Source organism: Tachysurus fulvidraco, chromosome 6 (genome assembly GCF_022655615.1).
Source record: "Tachysurus fulvidraco isolate hzauxx_2018 chromosome 6, HZAU_PFXX_2.0, whole genome shotgun sequence".
NCBI classification, from domain to species: domain Eukaryota; kingdom Metazoa; phylum Chordata; class Actinopteri; order Siluriformes; family Bagridae; genus Tachysurus; species Tachysurus fulvidraco.
In genome coordinates this window covers 31172555-31189405 of record NC_062523.1, presented here as the reverse complement: position 1 = coordinate 31189405, position 16851 = coordinate 31172555, and the positions used below count along the sequence as shown (strand labels likewise).

Below are 16851 nucleotides of genomic sequence, written 5' to 3'. Positions count from 1 at the left end.
TTATGTGTGGGAGATTCAAGGCATTATTATTATTATTATTATTATTATTATTATTATTATTATTATTATTATTATGACACATTAACATAAGAGGATGTTATTACATCATAAAACATGAGAGCCAATAAGGTTGAATATTCAGTGTTGCTTATTTGCATATATTACAGAGTCACGCTTGTGTGCTGTGGAATGATTCCATAACGCAGACAGCTATAGACAGTGAAGTCTATACATATATAAACAAACAAACAAACAAACAAACAAACAAACAAACACATGCAGTGTGGGGGTCAGATCCCACATACCGTGTGTACTCTTCCTGAAGTTTGCTCGGGTCACTCACAAAAAACTTCACCCTGAAGTTCAGATGATGAGGAGATCCCCCTGGACAAAGAGTACGGCGTGAAGACGTCAACAGACATCCAGCGACTGTGTGGGTAAGAGCCTTGTTTTTATCTACTTACTTTTTAATTGCTTCCTGATGGGTTTGTTTGGATCCAGCCACCTCTGTGAAAGACGACAAGAGAGAGGGAGAAAGTCAACAACCAGGCAACCGTCCAACACACAGATCTATCGCTCGGCCGTCACAGTTAGAGGTGCAGCAGAAATTCTGATGGCTAATTAACGAGGAAATGGATGTCCACCTCCTTACGGTGTTGTGTTACTGCGTTACAGTGTACAGTACGCTCGCTGTCGCACGGGAACATCCGATCCTCCTGCTCTACAGGGTGAGATGTAGGCTGGTTTACTACACCAGCTGAAAGGATGCCACTGCGATCAGTTGGGGGTGGAGCTGCTGATGCTTTAGCTCGAGTGTGACCTTTGAACTCACCGGACTGTCAGAGGACTCGTCGGCCAGGTGAAGCCCGAAATAGTCTCTCTCAGTCAGCTCCAGGTGCTTAAACACTGCGTCCAGCAGGACCTGTCCTTGATCGTGCTTCTGCCAGATCAACACACACACACACACACACACACGCACACACATGCACACACACACATGCACACACACATCAAAATCTGAAGCCTCGAAGCAATGAAGATTATTTTCATTAAGGTATGCGAACTATTGCATTTAAAAAAAAAACTAAAAATATTACAATTTATTAGTAAATATTTAATTTATAATTAATAAAGTTTAGAATTTATTTATTAACCTTCAAAACCCTGCATAGTTTAAAGGTTTAAATATAAAGGTACCTCTAGTGCCTCTGTGATTGGCCAGTGGCTCTAGTGCCTCTGTGATTGGTCAGTGGCTCTAGTGCCTCTGTGATTGGTCAGTGGCTCTAGTGCCTCTGTGATTGGCCAGTGGCTCTAGTGCCTCTGTGATTTGTCAGTGGCTCTAGTGCCTCTGTGATTGGCCAGTGGCTCTAGTGCCTCTGTGATTGGCCAGTGGCTCTAGTGCCTCTGTGATTGGCCAGTGGCTCTAGTGCCTCTGTGATTTGTCAGTGGCTCTAGTGCCTCTGTGATTGGCCAGTGGCTCTAGTGCCTCTGTGATTGGCCAGTGGCTCTAGTGCCTCTGTGATTGGCCAGTGGCTCTAGTGCCTCTGTGATTGGCCAGTGGCTCTAGTGCCTCTGTGATTGGCCAGTGGCTCTAGTGCCTCTGTGATTGGCCAGTGGCTCTAGTGCCTCTGTGATTGGCCAGTGGCGCTAGTGCCTTGGTTTAAATGTGTTGTTAGAAGACATGAGGCTCAGCATTGTGCTAAAGAGGAACGATGGCTATTAAAAGGATCCGATGTGTTTTGTGGTTAAATTCGGCACACATACAGTATCATCTCTACACTGGCTACCTGTTAAGTTTAGAACTGATTACAAACTGCTGCTACTTACGTACAAGGCTCTTAATGGTTTAGCTCCCATGTATCTAACTAGTCTTCTAACACGTTACAATCCTTCACGCTCTCTGAGATCACAAAACTCAGGACTTCTGCTAGTTCCCAGAATATCTAAGTCTACTAAAGGTGGTAGAGCGTTTTCTTATTTAGCTCCCAAACTTTGGAATAGTCTTCCTGATAGTGTTCGGGGCTCAGACACACTTTCCCAGTTTAAATGTAGATTAAAAACTCATCCCTTTAGTCAGGCGTACACATAATACATCCCATAATATCATGCACCAGTACATCAGACCAGCACATTTTTATGAACAGCAGATATGTTAATCCCTTTCCACTGCTTCTCTCTTTGTACCTATCCCGAGGCATCCAGACACTGTACCAGCTCCCAACGTCCACTGAGCCGAGGCCGACTCTAAGAATCCTGAGACATCTCCAGTTAGACTCTGTGGTACTCAGGAGATCTGAAGTCCATGATCCTTACACCAATACAACATTTAACTGACTGTATATTACAATCACACCCCCAGTGTCACCCATATGAGGATGGGTTCCCCCTCGAGTCCGGTTCCTCTCAAGGTTCCTTCCTTTACCAATTTAAGGCAGTTTTTCCTTGCCACTGCTGCCTGAGTCACCTCAGACTTGCTCATAGGGGGATAAATGCATACACACTGTGAACTATATATACATCTAATAATAATCTAGAATTTTTATTCTGTTAATTCTTTTACTTTTATTATACGTTATTTCTTTTATTATCCCTTATGTTTACCTTCTGCTCTATGTTTATGTTCTGTAAAGCTGCTTTGAGACAATGTCTATTGTAAAAAGCGCTATACAAATAAACTTGTATTGAATTGAATTGAACCTGATGTAACCTATATACAAAGTCTTTTCTTCCTCCCTCCATGTGCCTCGTCTCGTACCGCGTGACCCAGTAAACACTTTTTTATGACTGAGCTGACGTCATGATTTATCCTGTACTGATAACAAACCCTCCTCTATGTCTCAGAGGTTCGAGTCCGAGTGTTAGCACTGCGTTAGTTAATGAGACAGATTTTGCTGTCAGATCTGTTGCAGCACTCGGATATGAGTTACGGCTGGCGTCTCACGTATAGCACCCTGGTCCCATGAGGACCAGACAGACGCTCAACAGACAGAATTACAACATGAACAACATAAACCACAGACTGGTCTTGAGGGAGCAGAGAGCTGTTACACACACACACACACACACACACACACACACACACACACACACACACACACACACACAAACAAGCCTGGTTATCTGCAGAAACAACATGACATCTGAAAGCAGGCACGAAGAATGATGCAGGATTCACACTGTGACCATCTCCAGAATGTTTTGTAACTCAGCCAACAAGAGAGGCTTCAATTTTAAACAGCCATGAAAGACAGGAAAAACTAACGGCTGCATAATTTCTGTTCTGTCGAGAACCTTGAGGAATTGCTATGAAAATATAACACGCTTTATCATTTCTGTACACGTGTAACAAATTAGAGACAGGTGTACAACAAAATCTGCTATCTGGCAACATGACACAGACAGACAGACAAACAGACAGACAGTCAGACAGACAGACAGTCAGTCAGACAGACAGACAGACAGACACTCAGACAGACAGACAGTCAGTCAGACAGACAGACAGTCAGATGGACAGACAGTCAGACAGACGGACAGACATACAGTCAGACATACAGTCAGACAGACAGTCAGACAGACAGTCAGACAGACAGACAGTCAGAAAGACAGACGGACAGACAGACAGTCAGTCAGACAGACGGACAGACAGTCAGATGGACAGACAGACGGTCAGACAGACAGTCAGACAGACAGACAGACAGGCAGGCAGTCAGACAGACAGACAGTCAGACAGACAGTCAGACAGACAGACAGACAGTCAGACAGACGTACAGTCAGACAGACGGACAGACAGTCAGACAGACAGACAGTCAGACAGATGGACAGACGGACAGACAGACAGTCAGACGGACAGTCAGACAGACGGACAGACAGACGGACAGACAGACAGTCAGACGGACAGACAGACAGTCAGACGGACAGACAGACAGACAGACGGACAGTCAGACAGACGGACAGACAGACAGACAGTCAGACGGACAGACAGACAGTCAGACAGACAGACAGACAGTCAGACGGACAGACGGACAGACAGACGGACAGACAGACAGTCAGACAGACAGACAATGATGTTGATGTAGAGTTTAGTCTACATGAACACAAATAACAGTACAACACACAAGACTGACTGAGATTTAACTCGAGTCCCACAATGCGCATGTTTAGAAGCCTGAGGCGATCAGACCACATGACAGGAGGTTAATCCTGGTGAACTTTAACACGTAAAAGCGTGAACACAGAAATCAACAGATTAAATAGTACTCTTTTCCATCCGGAGGAAAATAAATAAATAAATAAATCACTCAAATGAAAGAAGGCTATTATTAAATAGCGGTCACATCAGCTGTGCTCTTTCCATCTGCTTCGTGATCTAATATTACGGCCTACGCAGGAACAGCCTGATGCTCGGTCTAAAACCGAGCACACGCAGACGTCTTCGTACGGAAACACGTGTTAATGAACGAGAGCTTTCCCATAAAGCTGTCAGGATGAAGTGAAAGCAGATCTTAAATCTTAAAGCTTATCCACATTCCTTTATCAGGGCTCTGGGCTGCTGCTGAAGATAACCACAAGGTTTCAGCATCTAAAGCAGGAGGAATTTATCTGTAGAAGGAGGCAGACTTAACATCGGCCTTCCCAACAAGACCCACGTCTACACCAGTGCTGTGCTTACAGTGGTGTGTGTGTGTGTGTGTGTGTGTGTGTGTGTGTGTGTGTGTGTGTGTGTGTGTGTGTGTGTGATGATTAGTGACAGCGACAGCAGACCCCACTGTACTGTGGGCTGTTTTTCTGGCAGTTTACAAGAGTTCAGCAGAAACAAAGTCCTGAGACACAGTGAGACTTAATTCATGTATTATTCACTGGAGTCAAGAAGAAGGAATAACAGGGCGCACACACACACACACACACACACACACACACACACACACACACACACACACACACACACACACACTCTGGCAGGATAATACAGATATATGGTTTAAAATGGATGTGACAGAGATTTACTTACTGAAAAGAAAGTCAGACAAACATCTAATAAAAAAACTGACACTCGAGCAAGAGAAGACGACCTGCTCCAAAAGTAACGCAAATGTAACGCAAATGTAACGTAAATGTTACACTCTAATCACCAGAAGATGAAGAGTTCAGACTACTCTCTCTCCTCTCTCTCTGTCTGTCTGTCTCTCTTTCTCTCTCTCCCCCCTCTTTGTGCCCCCCTTTGTGTGTCTCTCTCTCCATCTGTCTCTCTCTCTCTCCCCTCTGTCTCTCTCTCCCTCTGTCTCTCTCTCCCTCTGTCTCCCCTACCCCTCTGCCTCTCTCTGTCTCCCCCTTTTCTGTCTCCCTTTCCCCCCTCTTTGTCTCTCTCTCTCTCTCCCTTCCTATCTCTCTCTCTCTATCCCCTCTCTCTGCCCCCCCTCTGGAGAGAGGGGAAAAACGAGAAAAAAAGGAAAGAAGAGAGAGGGAGAGAGAGGGAGAGAAAAAAAGAGAAACAGAAAAGAGAGAGAAGAGAAAAAGGAGAGAAAGAGAAGAGAGAAAGAAAGAGAGAGAAAAAAGGAAAGAAGAGAGAAAAAAAAGAAGAAGAGAGAGAAAAGGGCGAGAAAAGAGAAAGAAGAGAAAAGAAAGGAGAGAGAAAAAAAAGAAAGGACAGAAAGAAAGAAAGGAGAGAGAAAAAAGAAGAAGAAGGAGAGAAAAATGATGAAAAAGAACGAAAAGAGAAGAAAAAAGAAAGAAAGAGAGAAAGAGAGAGAAAAAGAAGAGAGAGAAAGAGAGAGAAAAAGCAAAGAGGAAAGAGAAGAGAAGGAAAGAGAAAAAGGAAAGAGAGTAGAGAAAAGAGAAGAAAAGAAAAAAGAAAAAGAAGAAGAAGAAAGAGAAGAAGAGAAAAAAGAACAAAAAAGAAAGAAGAAAGAAAGAAAGATAGAAAAGAAAAGAAGAGAAGAAAAAAGAAGACAAGAAGAAAGAGACAAAAAAGAAAAGAAGAAAGGAGAAGAAAAAGAAAAAGAACGAAGAGAAGAAAAAGGAAGAAAAAGAAGAAGAAAAAAGAGAAGACAAAAGGAAGAAAAAAGAAAAGAAGAAAGAGAAAAAAGAAAGAAAGAAAGAGAGAAGAGAAGAGAAAGAAGAAAATAAGGAAAAAGCAAGAAGAGAAAAGAAAGAAAGAAGAGAGAAAGAGAAGAGAAAGAAGAGAAGAAAGAAAAAAAAAGAAAGAAGAAAGAAAGAAAGAGAAAAAAAGAAGAAAGAGAGAAGAAAAGAAAAAAGAAGAAAAGAAAGAAAGAATGAAAGAAAAAGACAAACAGATAAAATGACACAAAGAAGAGAGAAATAAAAGAAAAAAAAGAGAAAAAAAGAATAGAGAAGAAAAAGACTAACAAAGAGAGGAGAAAAAGAAGAAAACATAAAGAGAAGAAAAAAGAACAAGAAAGAAAAAAAAAAAAAGAAAAAGAAGAAAAAGAAAAGAGAGAGAAAAAGAAAAACAAAAAGAAAAAGAGAGAGACTAAAAGAAAGAAGAGCGGAGAAGAAAAAAGAGAGAAAAAAAGAAAGAAGAAACAAAGAGAGAAAAAAGAAAGAAAGAGAGAAGAAAAAAAACAAGCGGAGAGAGAAAAAAGGAAGAGAAAGAGAAAGATAGAAAGCAAAGAGTAGAAAGAGAGAGAAAAAAACAGAAAGAAGAAATAGAGAAAGAGAGAAGAAAACAGCAAGAAAGAAGAAAGAGCAGAAAGGAGAGAGAAAAAAGAATAGGCAGAAATGATATAGATAAAAAATAAAAATAAAATAAACCAGATCCTCCCCCTCTCTCCCCCCTCCCTCTCTCCCCCTCTATCCCCTCCCCCCTCTCTATCCCCTCCCCCCCTCTCTATCCCCTCCCCCCCTCTCTATCCCCTCCCCCCCTCTCTCTCCCTCTCTCTCCCCCTCCCCTCCCTCCCCCTCCCTCCACACAGTAGCCTCCCATATGGTACTGAGAGCTGTCTGGTGTACGAGAGCTGGGATGTGACCAAACAGTGTATCGCTCTGTTAGTTATCATGTACGTTAGAGCAGATATGAGCAACAGTTCCCTGAACGGCCACAAGTTTCTGTTGTGAAGCAGAATACAGTGACTGTTAGAGAAGCACAGACTCCTGAGACTCCTTACAGTGTTGTTAATAAAACTTTCCCATAATCCCTCAGCTTATAAAGGATGTTAATTACCACAGATATTAACTGCATGTTCAAATATTACCACATCACTAACCGAAAAGAAGAGATAACTCATGAAAGTGTGTGTGTGTCTGTGTGTGTCTCTGTCTGTGTGTGTTGGGGTGTGTGTCTGTTTGTTTGTGTCTGTTTTTTTGTCTGTGTCTGTGTACGTGTGTCTGTGCGTGTCTCTGCGTGTGTGTGTCTGTGTGTGTATGTGTTTGTCTCTCTGTGTGTGTGTGTCTGTGTATCTGTCTGTGTTGTTTTCTGTGTCTCTGTCTGTGTGTGTCTGTGTCTCTATGTGTGTGTGTTTGTGTGTGTGTGTGTGTGTGTGTGTGTGTGTGCGTCTGTGTGTGTATCTGTGTATGTGTCTGGGTGTCTGAGTGTGTCTCTGTCTGTGTGTGAATGGGTGTGTGTCTGTCTGAGTGTGAATGGGTGTGTCTCTGTCTGTGTGTCTGTGTCTCTGTGTCTCTATGTGTGTGTATGTGTCTGTTTCTGTGTGTTTGTGTGTGTGTGTCTGTGTGTGTGTTTCTGTGTGTGTGTGTGTGTGTGTGTGTGTGTGTGTGTGTGTGTGTGTGTGTGTGTGTGTGCGTGTCTGTGTGCGTCTGTGTGTCTGTGTGTGTGTCTGTGTGTGTGTGTGTGTGTGTATGTGTGTGTGTGTATGTATGTGTGTGTGTGTGTGTTTGTGTCTGTGTGTGTCTGTGTTTGTGTCTGTGTGTGTGTGTGTCTGTGTGTGTCTGTGTGTGTGTCTGTGTGTCTGTGTGTGTGTGTTTGTGTGTGTGTGTGTCTGTGTGTGTGTGTCTGTGTGTGTCTGTGTGTGTGTGTGTCTGTGTGTGTGTGTGTCTGTGTGTGTGTGTGTGTGTGTGTTTGTGTGTTCCCTCTCACACTGTGAGTGAAACATGTGCAGCAGCTGCAGGACTGCGACTTGGTGCAGCAGAGAGAGAGATAGCTGTGTGCTGTGAGCGCAGGCCTGCACAGCGGAATGACAGAAATGTGTGAGGACAGGAGACAGCTTGTCCACAAACATCTCACATCCTGTGGGAGGAGTCGAGCGGGTAAGCAGCAAAAACTCAACAACAAAACAGACCTAAACCAGGACTAGTCATCTTCAGCAGCAGGTGTAGGAGATTTGGTCAGGACAGTTTAAACACACACACACACACACACACACACACACACACACACACACACACACACACACACATTGTGTTGTAAGAACAGAAGAGAAATCCAAATCTAATCAATATTTCACACAGTTTTTAAAGGAAGTGACCAGGTAGGTTGTTCCTCACGTCTTGTTGAACCAACCACAGATCTTCAGTGGATGCAGACTGCCTCAGATCCTTCTGTCTCTTCATGTAATCCCAGACAGACTGGATGACAGGATGACGTTAAGATCGGGGCTCTGTGGTGCCACCACTTCCTTGACTCCTTGTTCTTCTCTACACTGTGTATTTTTGGGGTCGTCGTCCTGCCGAAGAACTGATTTGGGGCCAATCGGACATCATCCTGCAGGTTTCTGGTTGGATTTCTCAGCTTTGAGGGCAACATTAATCCAGACCAGATCTTCACAGATATAAAGAACCTGCAAGGAACCTCCACATCAGGCTTCACTGGTGCCTGCAGACACTCGATATCGTAGCGTTCTCCAAGCCTTTGGTGAGCAAACTTCTACACAACCCTGAATAACCACCTTCCTGTTTGTGTATATGATGTTGTGATGTTCTACAACCTTCGAGAGGTCTGACAACAAAATGACAACAGATCCGAGCGACTCAAGGTGAATTCAGAGAAGATCTCCTGTCTACGTTCTCCTCACACGCTCAGATTTCTCAGACCGTTTGTGGAGATATCATGGCTTCAGCTCTGCTAGTTAGTTAAATAAAGATCTTAAATAGCAGATCCTCCAGAATAATTATCCAGTACACTGCTCAAAATGTCCTGCTTACACAATTCCACTTGTCTATAAACAGTTGGAGAAACAACATTCTGAATAATCCCACACACTGATGTCACCCAGATGAGGAGGAGGTTCCCTTTTCAGTCTGGTTCCTCTCCAGGTTTCTTCCTCGTTTTTGCCTCTGATTTGTTTATTAAGGAGAAATATGAAACTATTTGAAAACTTGGTCGTCTTTATACTGAACGTTCATATTTCTGCACAGCTGCTTTGAGACGATGTCCACTGTTCAAAGTGTCCTATAAATCATATCAAATCCAGCTGAACTGATCTTCTACGACTGCTTCATATGAGCACAGATCCTTTAGTTCTTTGTAGACTTTGTACTACGGTTTCACTAGTAGCTCACTAGGTCCAGGGCAAAAACTAAAATAAATAAAAAAAGAAACGGCTGGTTTACGTTATCGCCGCAAACGGAAGAACATAAAAAATAAAGAAGACGAGGTCGTAACTGACACCGGACTGTTCGGTTATTACAGATTCAGCGTTCGCTTATTATAACTATTAATGAATATAATATTGGAATAGAAGTGAGTCAGAGGGCAAGTCGTGGTCTAATGGTTAGAGAGTCTGACTTGTAATCCTAAGGTTGTGGGTTCGAGTCTTGGGCCGGCCACGAATGAGGAGCCCTTGAGCAAGGCACCGAACCCCCCAACTGCTCCCCGGGCGCCACATCATAAATGGTTGCCCACTGCTCCGGGTGTGTGTTCACGGTGTGTGTGTGTGTGCACTTTGGATGGGTCAAATGCAGAGAACAGAACACACTTTGGTGTACGCGGTTTTCAGAACGTGATCAAAAAGAAGGCGTAAAAACTGTTTTTTTTTTTTTTTTAGGTTTATGTTACAAAAAACAGCGTTTAGTGTTTGCTGCGTTTTCCCTGGCGGCAGCAGCGCGTTTTACATTTACGGCACTTAGCAGACACCCTTATGCAGAGTGATTTACAACTGAGCAACTGAGGGTTAAGAGCCTTGCTCAGGGGCCCAGCAGTGGCAGCTTGGTGGACCTGGGGTTCGAACCCCTGACCTTCCTATCAGTAGCACAACACCTTAACCACTGAGCTACCACATCCCGGCGAGACGCCTGGGTGAAAGGTCACCTGCGAGTGACGTAGTTCCGTTTGGGAGGAGTTTAGCGCTGACGTATGAGGCTCAAACGACCACATTCATTTACACCTGTCCAGTTTCATCTGAAACGCGTCCCAGACCACCTCCTGAAGGGGTTTGTACCATCGGGTTTATATCCGTCTCCAAAACGTTTTGGAGGGCATTTAGACCTGGTGTTTTTACCGTCGGGTAGATATCGGGTCACAGAAAACGCAGGAAGTGACACTCGTTTCATCATCACGTGCGACAGCGCGACAGGTGAAGAGGATCGGGAAGTCTTCCGCTGGAGAACGATTACAGGTATTCCGTAACCTCTTAGATAACTCCTTCTACGTTTTATTTGGTCACACGTTTAATCACACTGCTTCTGCTTGAACAATGAGTGGTGATGTAATCAGCGTGTCCTGTGACTGCACTGTGATTTAGTGTACCAGATTAGAGACCACTGCTACACCGAACGCAAGTACGTACTTGATTCAGAGGAACCCCAAGGGGAAGCTTCTCATTCAGAAGGAATGTTAGGAACAAAACATGACTCGGAGCCACTAGGCTGAAGTCAGGGGAGGAAAAAAAAAAGGGCTCGTCTTGGTAGGTAACTGGAACATTACTGTCTGTTAGGAGCTAAAAGAAGACACCTGGAATAATGACATGTGAAGCGCTTGGGAAGAGATCGACGCTTACTTACGTTAACCTTAAAAGGCTGGATGGTGTTGTCCAGCAGAACCACGTTGCAGAGCACTTCGGTGTGCTGCCTGTCACGTGCCAGCTCTGACGCCCGGACATTGTAGGATCTGCCAGCAGGCAACCGGAAGCGTGAGCTCATTACGCTCCAGCCAGAGTCTGCAACACAAAACACACAAACACACACATCAGGACATGTACAGCAACAACACATCTAATATAGAATACACAAACATGAATCAGTGCTGTACCAGCACGGACGGATGGATGGATGGATGGATGGATGGATGGATGGATGGATGCACTCTGTAACAAACCACAGACGTGTGTATAAAGCTTTACACAGTGATAAGAGATAAGCGTCTTCGTCTTTTACACGAGGTCGAGTGTCTACGTTTAAACACCGTAACTGTCTCGCGATGACACGTGACAAAAGACGTGTAAATATTTACAGGTTGTCTAGGGCTGAAACGTGAACAAAAGGAAAACCGTCGGACGTTTAGTCGAGTTGGGAATTCCTAACGATCAGGGAGCGTCGTGTGTCTAACAGGACCAGCGTAAACAGCTAGTCACGGATTATACAGACCCTTTCACCCACAAGCCAGACATCTTTCCTCATAACCTGTGAGCAAACATAACAAGCAAATCCTGCTTCATCTGCAGTATAATCCCAGACACACTTGGCCTGAGGTCGGAAACACACCCTGGTTATGACATCAGTTCACAATTGCATCATGACTTGCAAGAAAATTAAGCACAGGCCAAAAGCCCTGCTCAAAAGTCTGACCCTGGAGCTGCAAGGGGCTTCCCATAAAGTTATTATTATTAAGGGACTAAACCTCGCTCTAAAGGACTCGTCGTGTCAGTGTTTGCCAGACGTATATATATATATATATATATATATAAAACAAGGAGGACAGGTTTATAGCCAATCAGATTGCAGGCTTCATGATTCTGAGCTTGCATCCAGAAGCTGAGGCTACATGCGAGCGCTGATGACCTCCAGACGGGGTTCAGTCTGAAAAGTTCTATTTATGTTAAGTTTTGATCTGATCCTCTGCACCATGACGTTTCCGGTTATGACGAGCTGAACAACACAATACTGGTAGCTGTATTTATCTTGGATTGACTTTCGGCGCAGTCATCCAGCCATGTACAACTGTCTCACATCTCCGGCCTTCGCTTCCTGTGCAGCTCAGGCCGTCTCGTCTTGCGACAATCGTCATGTCTCATGCCACATCTGCTGTACGGTGCGACAAGGCAGTGCGGGGGGGAACGAAGTCATGCATAAGCCTTGAAACTGTATTGTTTTACACACACACACACACACACACACACACACACACACACACAGTTCACGCACCCTCACACACCTGTGAACTGTCTGTGACCCCACATAACCCACGTCTTCACCGGGTCACTTTTTTGTTGTTGTTCTTTCGTCCTAATGGAACTAGACACTTTTTGCCCTCTGGCCCCATTACAGCTACACCATGTTCTGGGTCCTGCTGCTGAAGTGCCCTGGCACACCAGGGTGTTGTAGAATGCTTTACAATCTGCGATGGCAGTCTGTGGGTTGGGCTACAGAATGAGGCCCATGTTCCCCTGACCTACTTACAGCTTCACGCTGTTCTGAATCCCAATAGCGCCGTTCGTCATCGTGCGGTCGGGTTTGTGGATGTGAATACGGTCTGTATGCACGTACGGGCAGGGCGAAGACAAAGTATTAGCGCCTTACATTCTATGATAAGAACGTGTGGTTGGTCCTCTGAAACTTCTAGAAGCTCAAACATCAAATTAATATGCAGTCCCATAAAAAAACACAGCCTTCTGGTTCTGAACCCTGACCCCGTTTTTCCCGGAGTGCCGGTGATCCCATATCTAATCTGTAGTTTGGGTCGGCGTGATCTCCTCAAACACTGAACAGGCTTTAATTGTTCCACAGCCATGTGCATGTTCCACAGAGCGTCCTCTCTAATCGAGACATTTTGTAATGAGATGCTGACTGTTGAAACGTCCACAACGTTCCTACACCGCAGTGTAACTCATCATTAAATAAAATGATTCTCTCTTCACTTTTAGCAGTTACACACTGAAATAAATGGTGTTAAATTACTGGAACAAGCTGATCATTGTGTTTCAGACAAATTAAACTCGTCACATGTTAACTGTCATACAGCAAACGTGGGTTTTATACAGTAGGGAAATACTAGTTAAATCCCAATCTGATGTGTTTATAACGATGTATAATCCCGCTCTCTCCGGTGTTAATAACGATGTATAATCCCGCTCTCGCCGGTGTTAATAACGATGTATAATCCCGCTCTCGCCGGTGTTAATAACGATGTATAATCCCGCTCTCGCCGGTGTTAATAACGATGTACAATCCCGCTCTCTCCGGTGTTTATAACGATGTATAATCCCGCTCTCTCCGGTGTTTATAACGATGTATAATCCCGCTCTCTCCGGTGTTTATAACAATGTATAATCCCGCTCTAGCCGGTGTTTATAACAATGTATAATCCCGCTCTAGCCGGTGTTTATAACAATGTATAATCCCGCTCTCTCCGGTGTTTATAACAATGTATAATCCCGCTCTCTCCGGTGTTAATAACGATGTACAATCCCGCTCTCTCCGGTGTTTATAAACGATGTATAATCCCGTACTCTGCGTTTATAGCGCTTTAAATCTCGCTCTCTCCGGTGTTTATAGCACCATCTAAGGGAGTTTTCCTTGCCACAGTCACCTCAGGCTTACTCATCAGAGATAAATACAAATAAATTTAAATCAAGTCTTTATCTTAAAGTCTTTTGTCTATATTGTGTAGGTTCTGTAAAGCTGCTTAAAGGCAATGTCCATTGTTAAAGCACTATACAAATAAACTAAATTGAATTACTCCGACATCCCCCCTCCCCCACACACACACATGCTATTCCTCTGAGCAGCTCACCACACACAGCTCCTCTACACATAAAGGAGAAACCAACACAGAGATAGATCGATAGTCTGTAGGATCACTGCTGGCTTTTCATTAGTCAGGAGATGATTCCCTGGAGAAGGTTAAGGAGGTTGTAAAGGGCTTTGAGTGGAACATGGTGTAACAAGAGCTACATGCTGGGAGAACTTTACAGAGCTCTTCATGGTTTAACCTACAGCCTCCAGATCAATAGGAAACCACAGAGAAGATGTGAAGCTGAGCCTGGAGGCTTCGCACGTGTGACTACATTCCTCTGTCTTGTCCGTGAGATGATGGAGTGTGGAGAGCTGATAGCTGTCAGTGATGGACGTCAGGTATACACAGCTTTATCATCCAAGACCATATGAATATGTAGGAAGTTTCATCACCTGGCAACCCAACGCCCCGGGACGTCTGCATGGCTACAGGACGATGTTTGTGTGATGGGGTTTAAATGTTTGGCTGCTGACCGGCGCGATTGTCAGAGAGGTCTAAAAGTAAACTGGGGTGAAATTCTGCTCGAAGGCTAATGGGGTTTCGAGCAGGTCAAGAGGAGCCCAGGTGCATCATGGGAAGCAGAGATCCGAGACTAGCATGTAACTGTGCGATAGCTCGCTCGTTATTTACTCGGTTTTATTTCAGGAAGATAAACACAGACTTTTCCTTTCCTTCGGCAACCGGCGCACATAAGTTGTCTGTGTGTGTGTGTGTGTGTGTTTCAGGCAGGAAGGTGTTTCTCCCCCTCGTGTGAACACACACTTTACATAACCACGTATCGAATAATACATAAAGCAAAATGTCATGAAACAAAATAGATATGAAATATTCTTAACCTATTAAATATATTATAACGATATTTTTATTTAAAAAATAAAATGATATAAAACCCAGAAAATTATGAAAGCCGTTATTAAAATATTTGGGAGCAAAACTTCACACACATCCTCATATACAGAGCAACAGTACGCTCAGTGTTCTCTCAGCGCTCTCCGTGGTGTCATGGTTGTGCAGATGAGCTCCCATGAGCCCCAGCTGAACCTCACGGTCCTGAAGAGTAGCATCAAATGTCTTAACCAGCTTTCACTGAAAGAGCAACTCATAAATAGAGAGCCATTAAACCGTTGTGACAGCCATACACACTCCGTCCCGTAGCCTTACAGGTGTGACACGTTGCCGACTTCACACACTCGGTTACTCAGCAGTTAAAGGCACGGTCTCTGATGTTTGAAAGCCAATGTTGACATATAAAATCACCAAAACAAACACGCCCCTAACCCAAACAAGTCCCACCCCTGTATCGATAGCTCCGCCCACACGTACATACGTAACCCGGGCGACTAACAGAAAGAAACGTGTCTTTATCATAGCTGAAGGGAAGAACAATACGATTGTAGATAAACAAACAAGCAAAAATGCCACACAAGCATAATGATGTAAAGGACAAAGGCATATATTAGTTCTGTGTAACAAAGCAAAACCAACGTTACTCACCTATCGAGAAGGAAAAAAGCGCCTCGGCGTCTTAAGTAAAGTCGGCCACATATTCACAGGTGGGAGTTTCCCGAGTCGATAACTCCTGAGCTAAACGCTGTTACTACACAAAACGAGGTTGTAGCTGCCTCTCTACATCACTACGATAGAAAAGAGGTGTTATTTGTGTAGTAACAGCGTTTAGCTCAGGAGTTATTGACTCGGGAAACTCCAACCTGTGAATATGTGGCCAACTTCCTGCTCCTTCAGTTCTCTCCAGCGCTGGAAAGCTGATCCTATATTAACACGTCCTACTTCTTGTCCTTATCGTAAGTCTTTCTTCTCTTTCTTTCTTTGTTTTTATCCTCCATGTCCATGTTAAAACCGCTTTCTGCTAACGTCACACACGCGCACCAAACGCTCTCTCCGCCCATATCGACAAGCCCCGCCCCTTTCTGCTTATCGGCTACACGTTTGTCTTGTTTGTGTTTACTATTCGGCCCGACTCGGTTTTCTCACCCCGCCTTTAACTTTAACCGTGGATCAGCTTTTCCTTCACTGCACAATCAAAGGATGTGAGGTCTGAAGATGACGTTAAATTTGTTAATAAACGTAACATTTACTCGTCTCAGAGACCGAGTTCCTTTACCGTATGTTTGGTTTCTTGAAACACAAGTAAACTGGTTAACGTCCTCTCTTCGTCTTTTAGAAGTAGAGATGAAACCCCGTGCTGTAGACCTGACAGCTCCGTCTCGCACTTCCCAGTGACTGTGCAGTGTGTCATTCACTCACTGCTGACAAATATTTACAGACTGGATTCTGTACATTTTTCCAGCGACGGTCTCTTGTTCCGAAAAGCTTATTGTGTCCCGATGTTTGTTTTCCTGCTGCGATCCTGGCTCGCTGTTTGACAAACTCCGCTCTACGCCGTGGCGCCGAAAACCAAAGACGGGTTCTGATGTCCACCTCTGGACTTTAGCCCAGAAGAAGAAGAAAAAAAGAAGAAGTGGTCTTGATTTCGAAGAGTTCATCCTCACATCAGAGAAATTCTTCTTCTTGTCAGCAAGCTTGGGGTCAGTCAGGAAAGGGAGATGTTTAATGCTCCTTGCTCGAGGAACCCAACAGTGGCAGCTTGCAGGTGCTGGGGCTTGAACCCCAAACCTTCTGCTTAGCTGCCCAGAACCACAAGCACTGAGCTGCCACTATTAGTGGAGGAGGAAGGAGTTGAGGAAGGAGTTCCTTGGTGAGTTTCAGACTCGGTGTTAACAGGATAAGAGGTTGTGGATGCACCTGGACCACGACCAGGGTAAAGAGGTTAGAAGTGTGTGTGTGTGTGTGTGTGTGTGTGTGTGTCCTTGTGCGTCTCAAGTTACAAAACACGTGATGTGGCACGCCAGAGAAAGAATGATGACACATTTTCCTGCACTTCGATCCCACTTCCTGTTTCCTTCCTAATGTGAAGACTTAATTGATTAAAACTTGTAGCGTCTCCATCGTTCCTGACGTTAACGCCGAATAAA

The 16851-nt window shown here is 44.3% G+C and overlaps 1 protein-coding gene across 2 annotated transcripts in view; it reads right to left on the bottom strand.

Moving 5' to 3' along the window:
• Nucleotides 1-160: 160 nt before the first annotated feature.
• LOC125141429 (tyrosine-protein phosphatase non-receptor type 4-like) overlaps nt 161-16851 on the bottom strand; it is a 23920-nt gene continuing 7229 nt past the window's right edge. Inside the window, exons 2-5 of one of the 2 annotated variants that reach the window (XM_047814981.1) lie at nt 10909-11063; nt 833-940; nt 465-507; nt 161-384 (exon numbers count right to left, since the gene is read on the bottom strand). In XM_047814981.1, the coding sequence (XP_047670937.1) occupies nt 227-384; nt 465-507; nt 833-940; nt 10909-11046 (447 nt within the window). In that variant the 5' untranslated portion in view covers nt 11047-11063 and the 3' untranslated portion in view covers nt 161-226. The remainder of the gene's footprint in view (nt 385-464; nt 508-832; nt 941-10908; nt 11064-16851) is intronic. The other variant, XM_047814980.1, reaches the window with a different exon arrangement.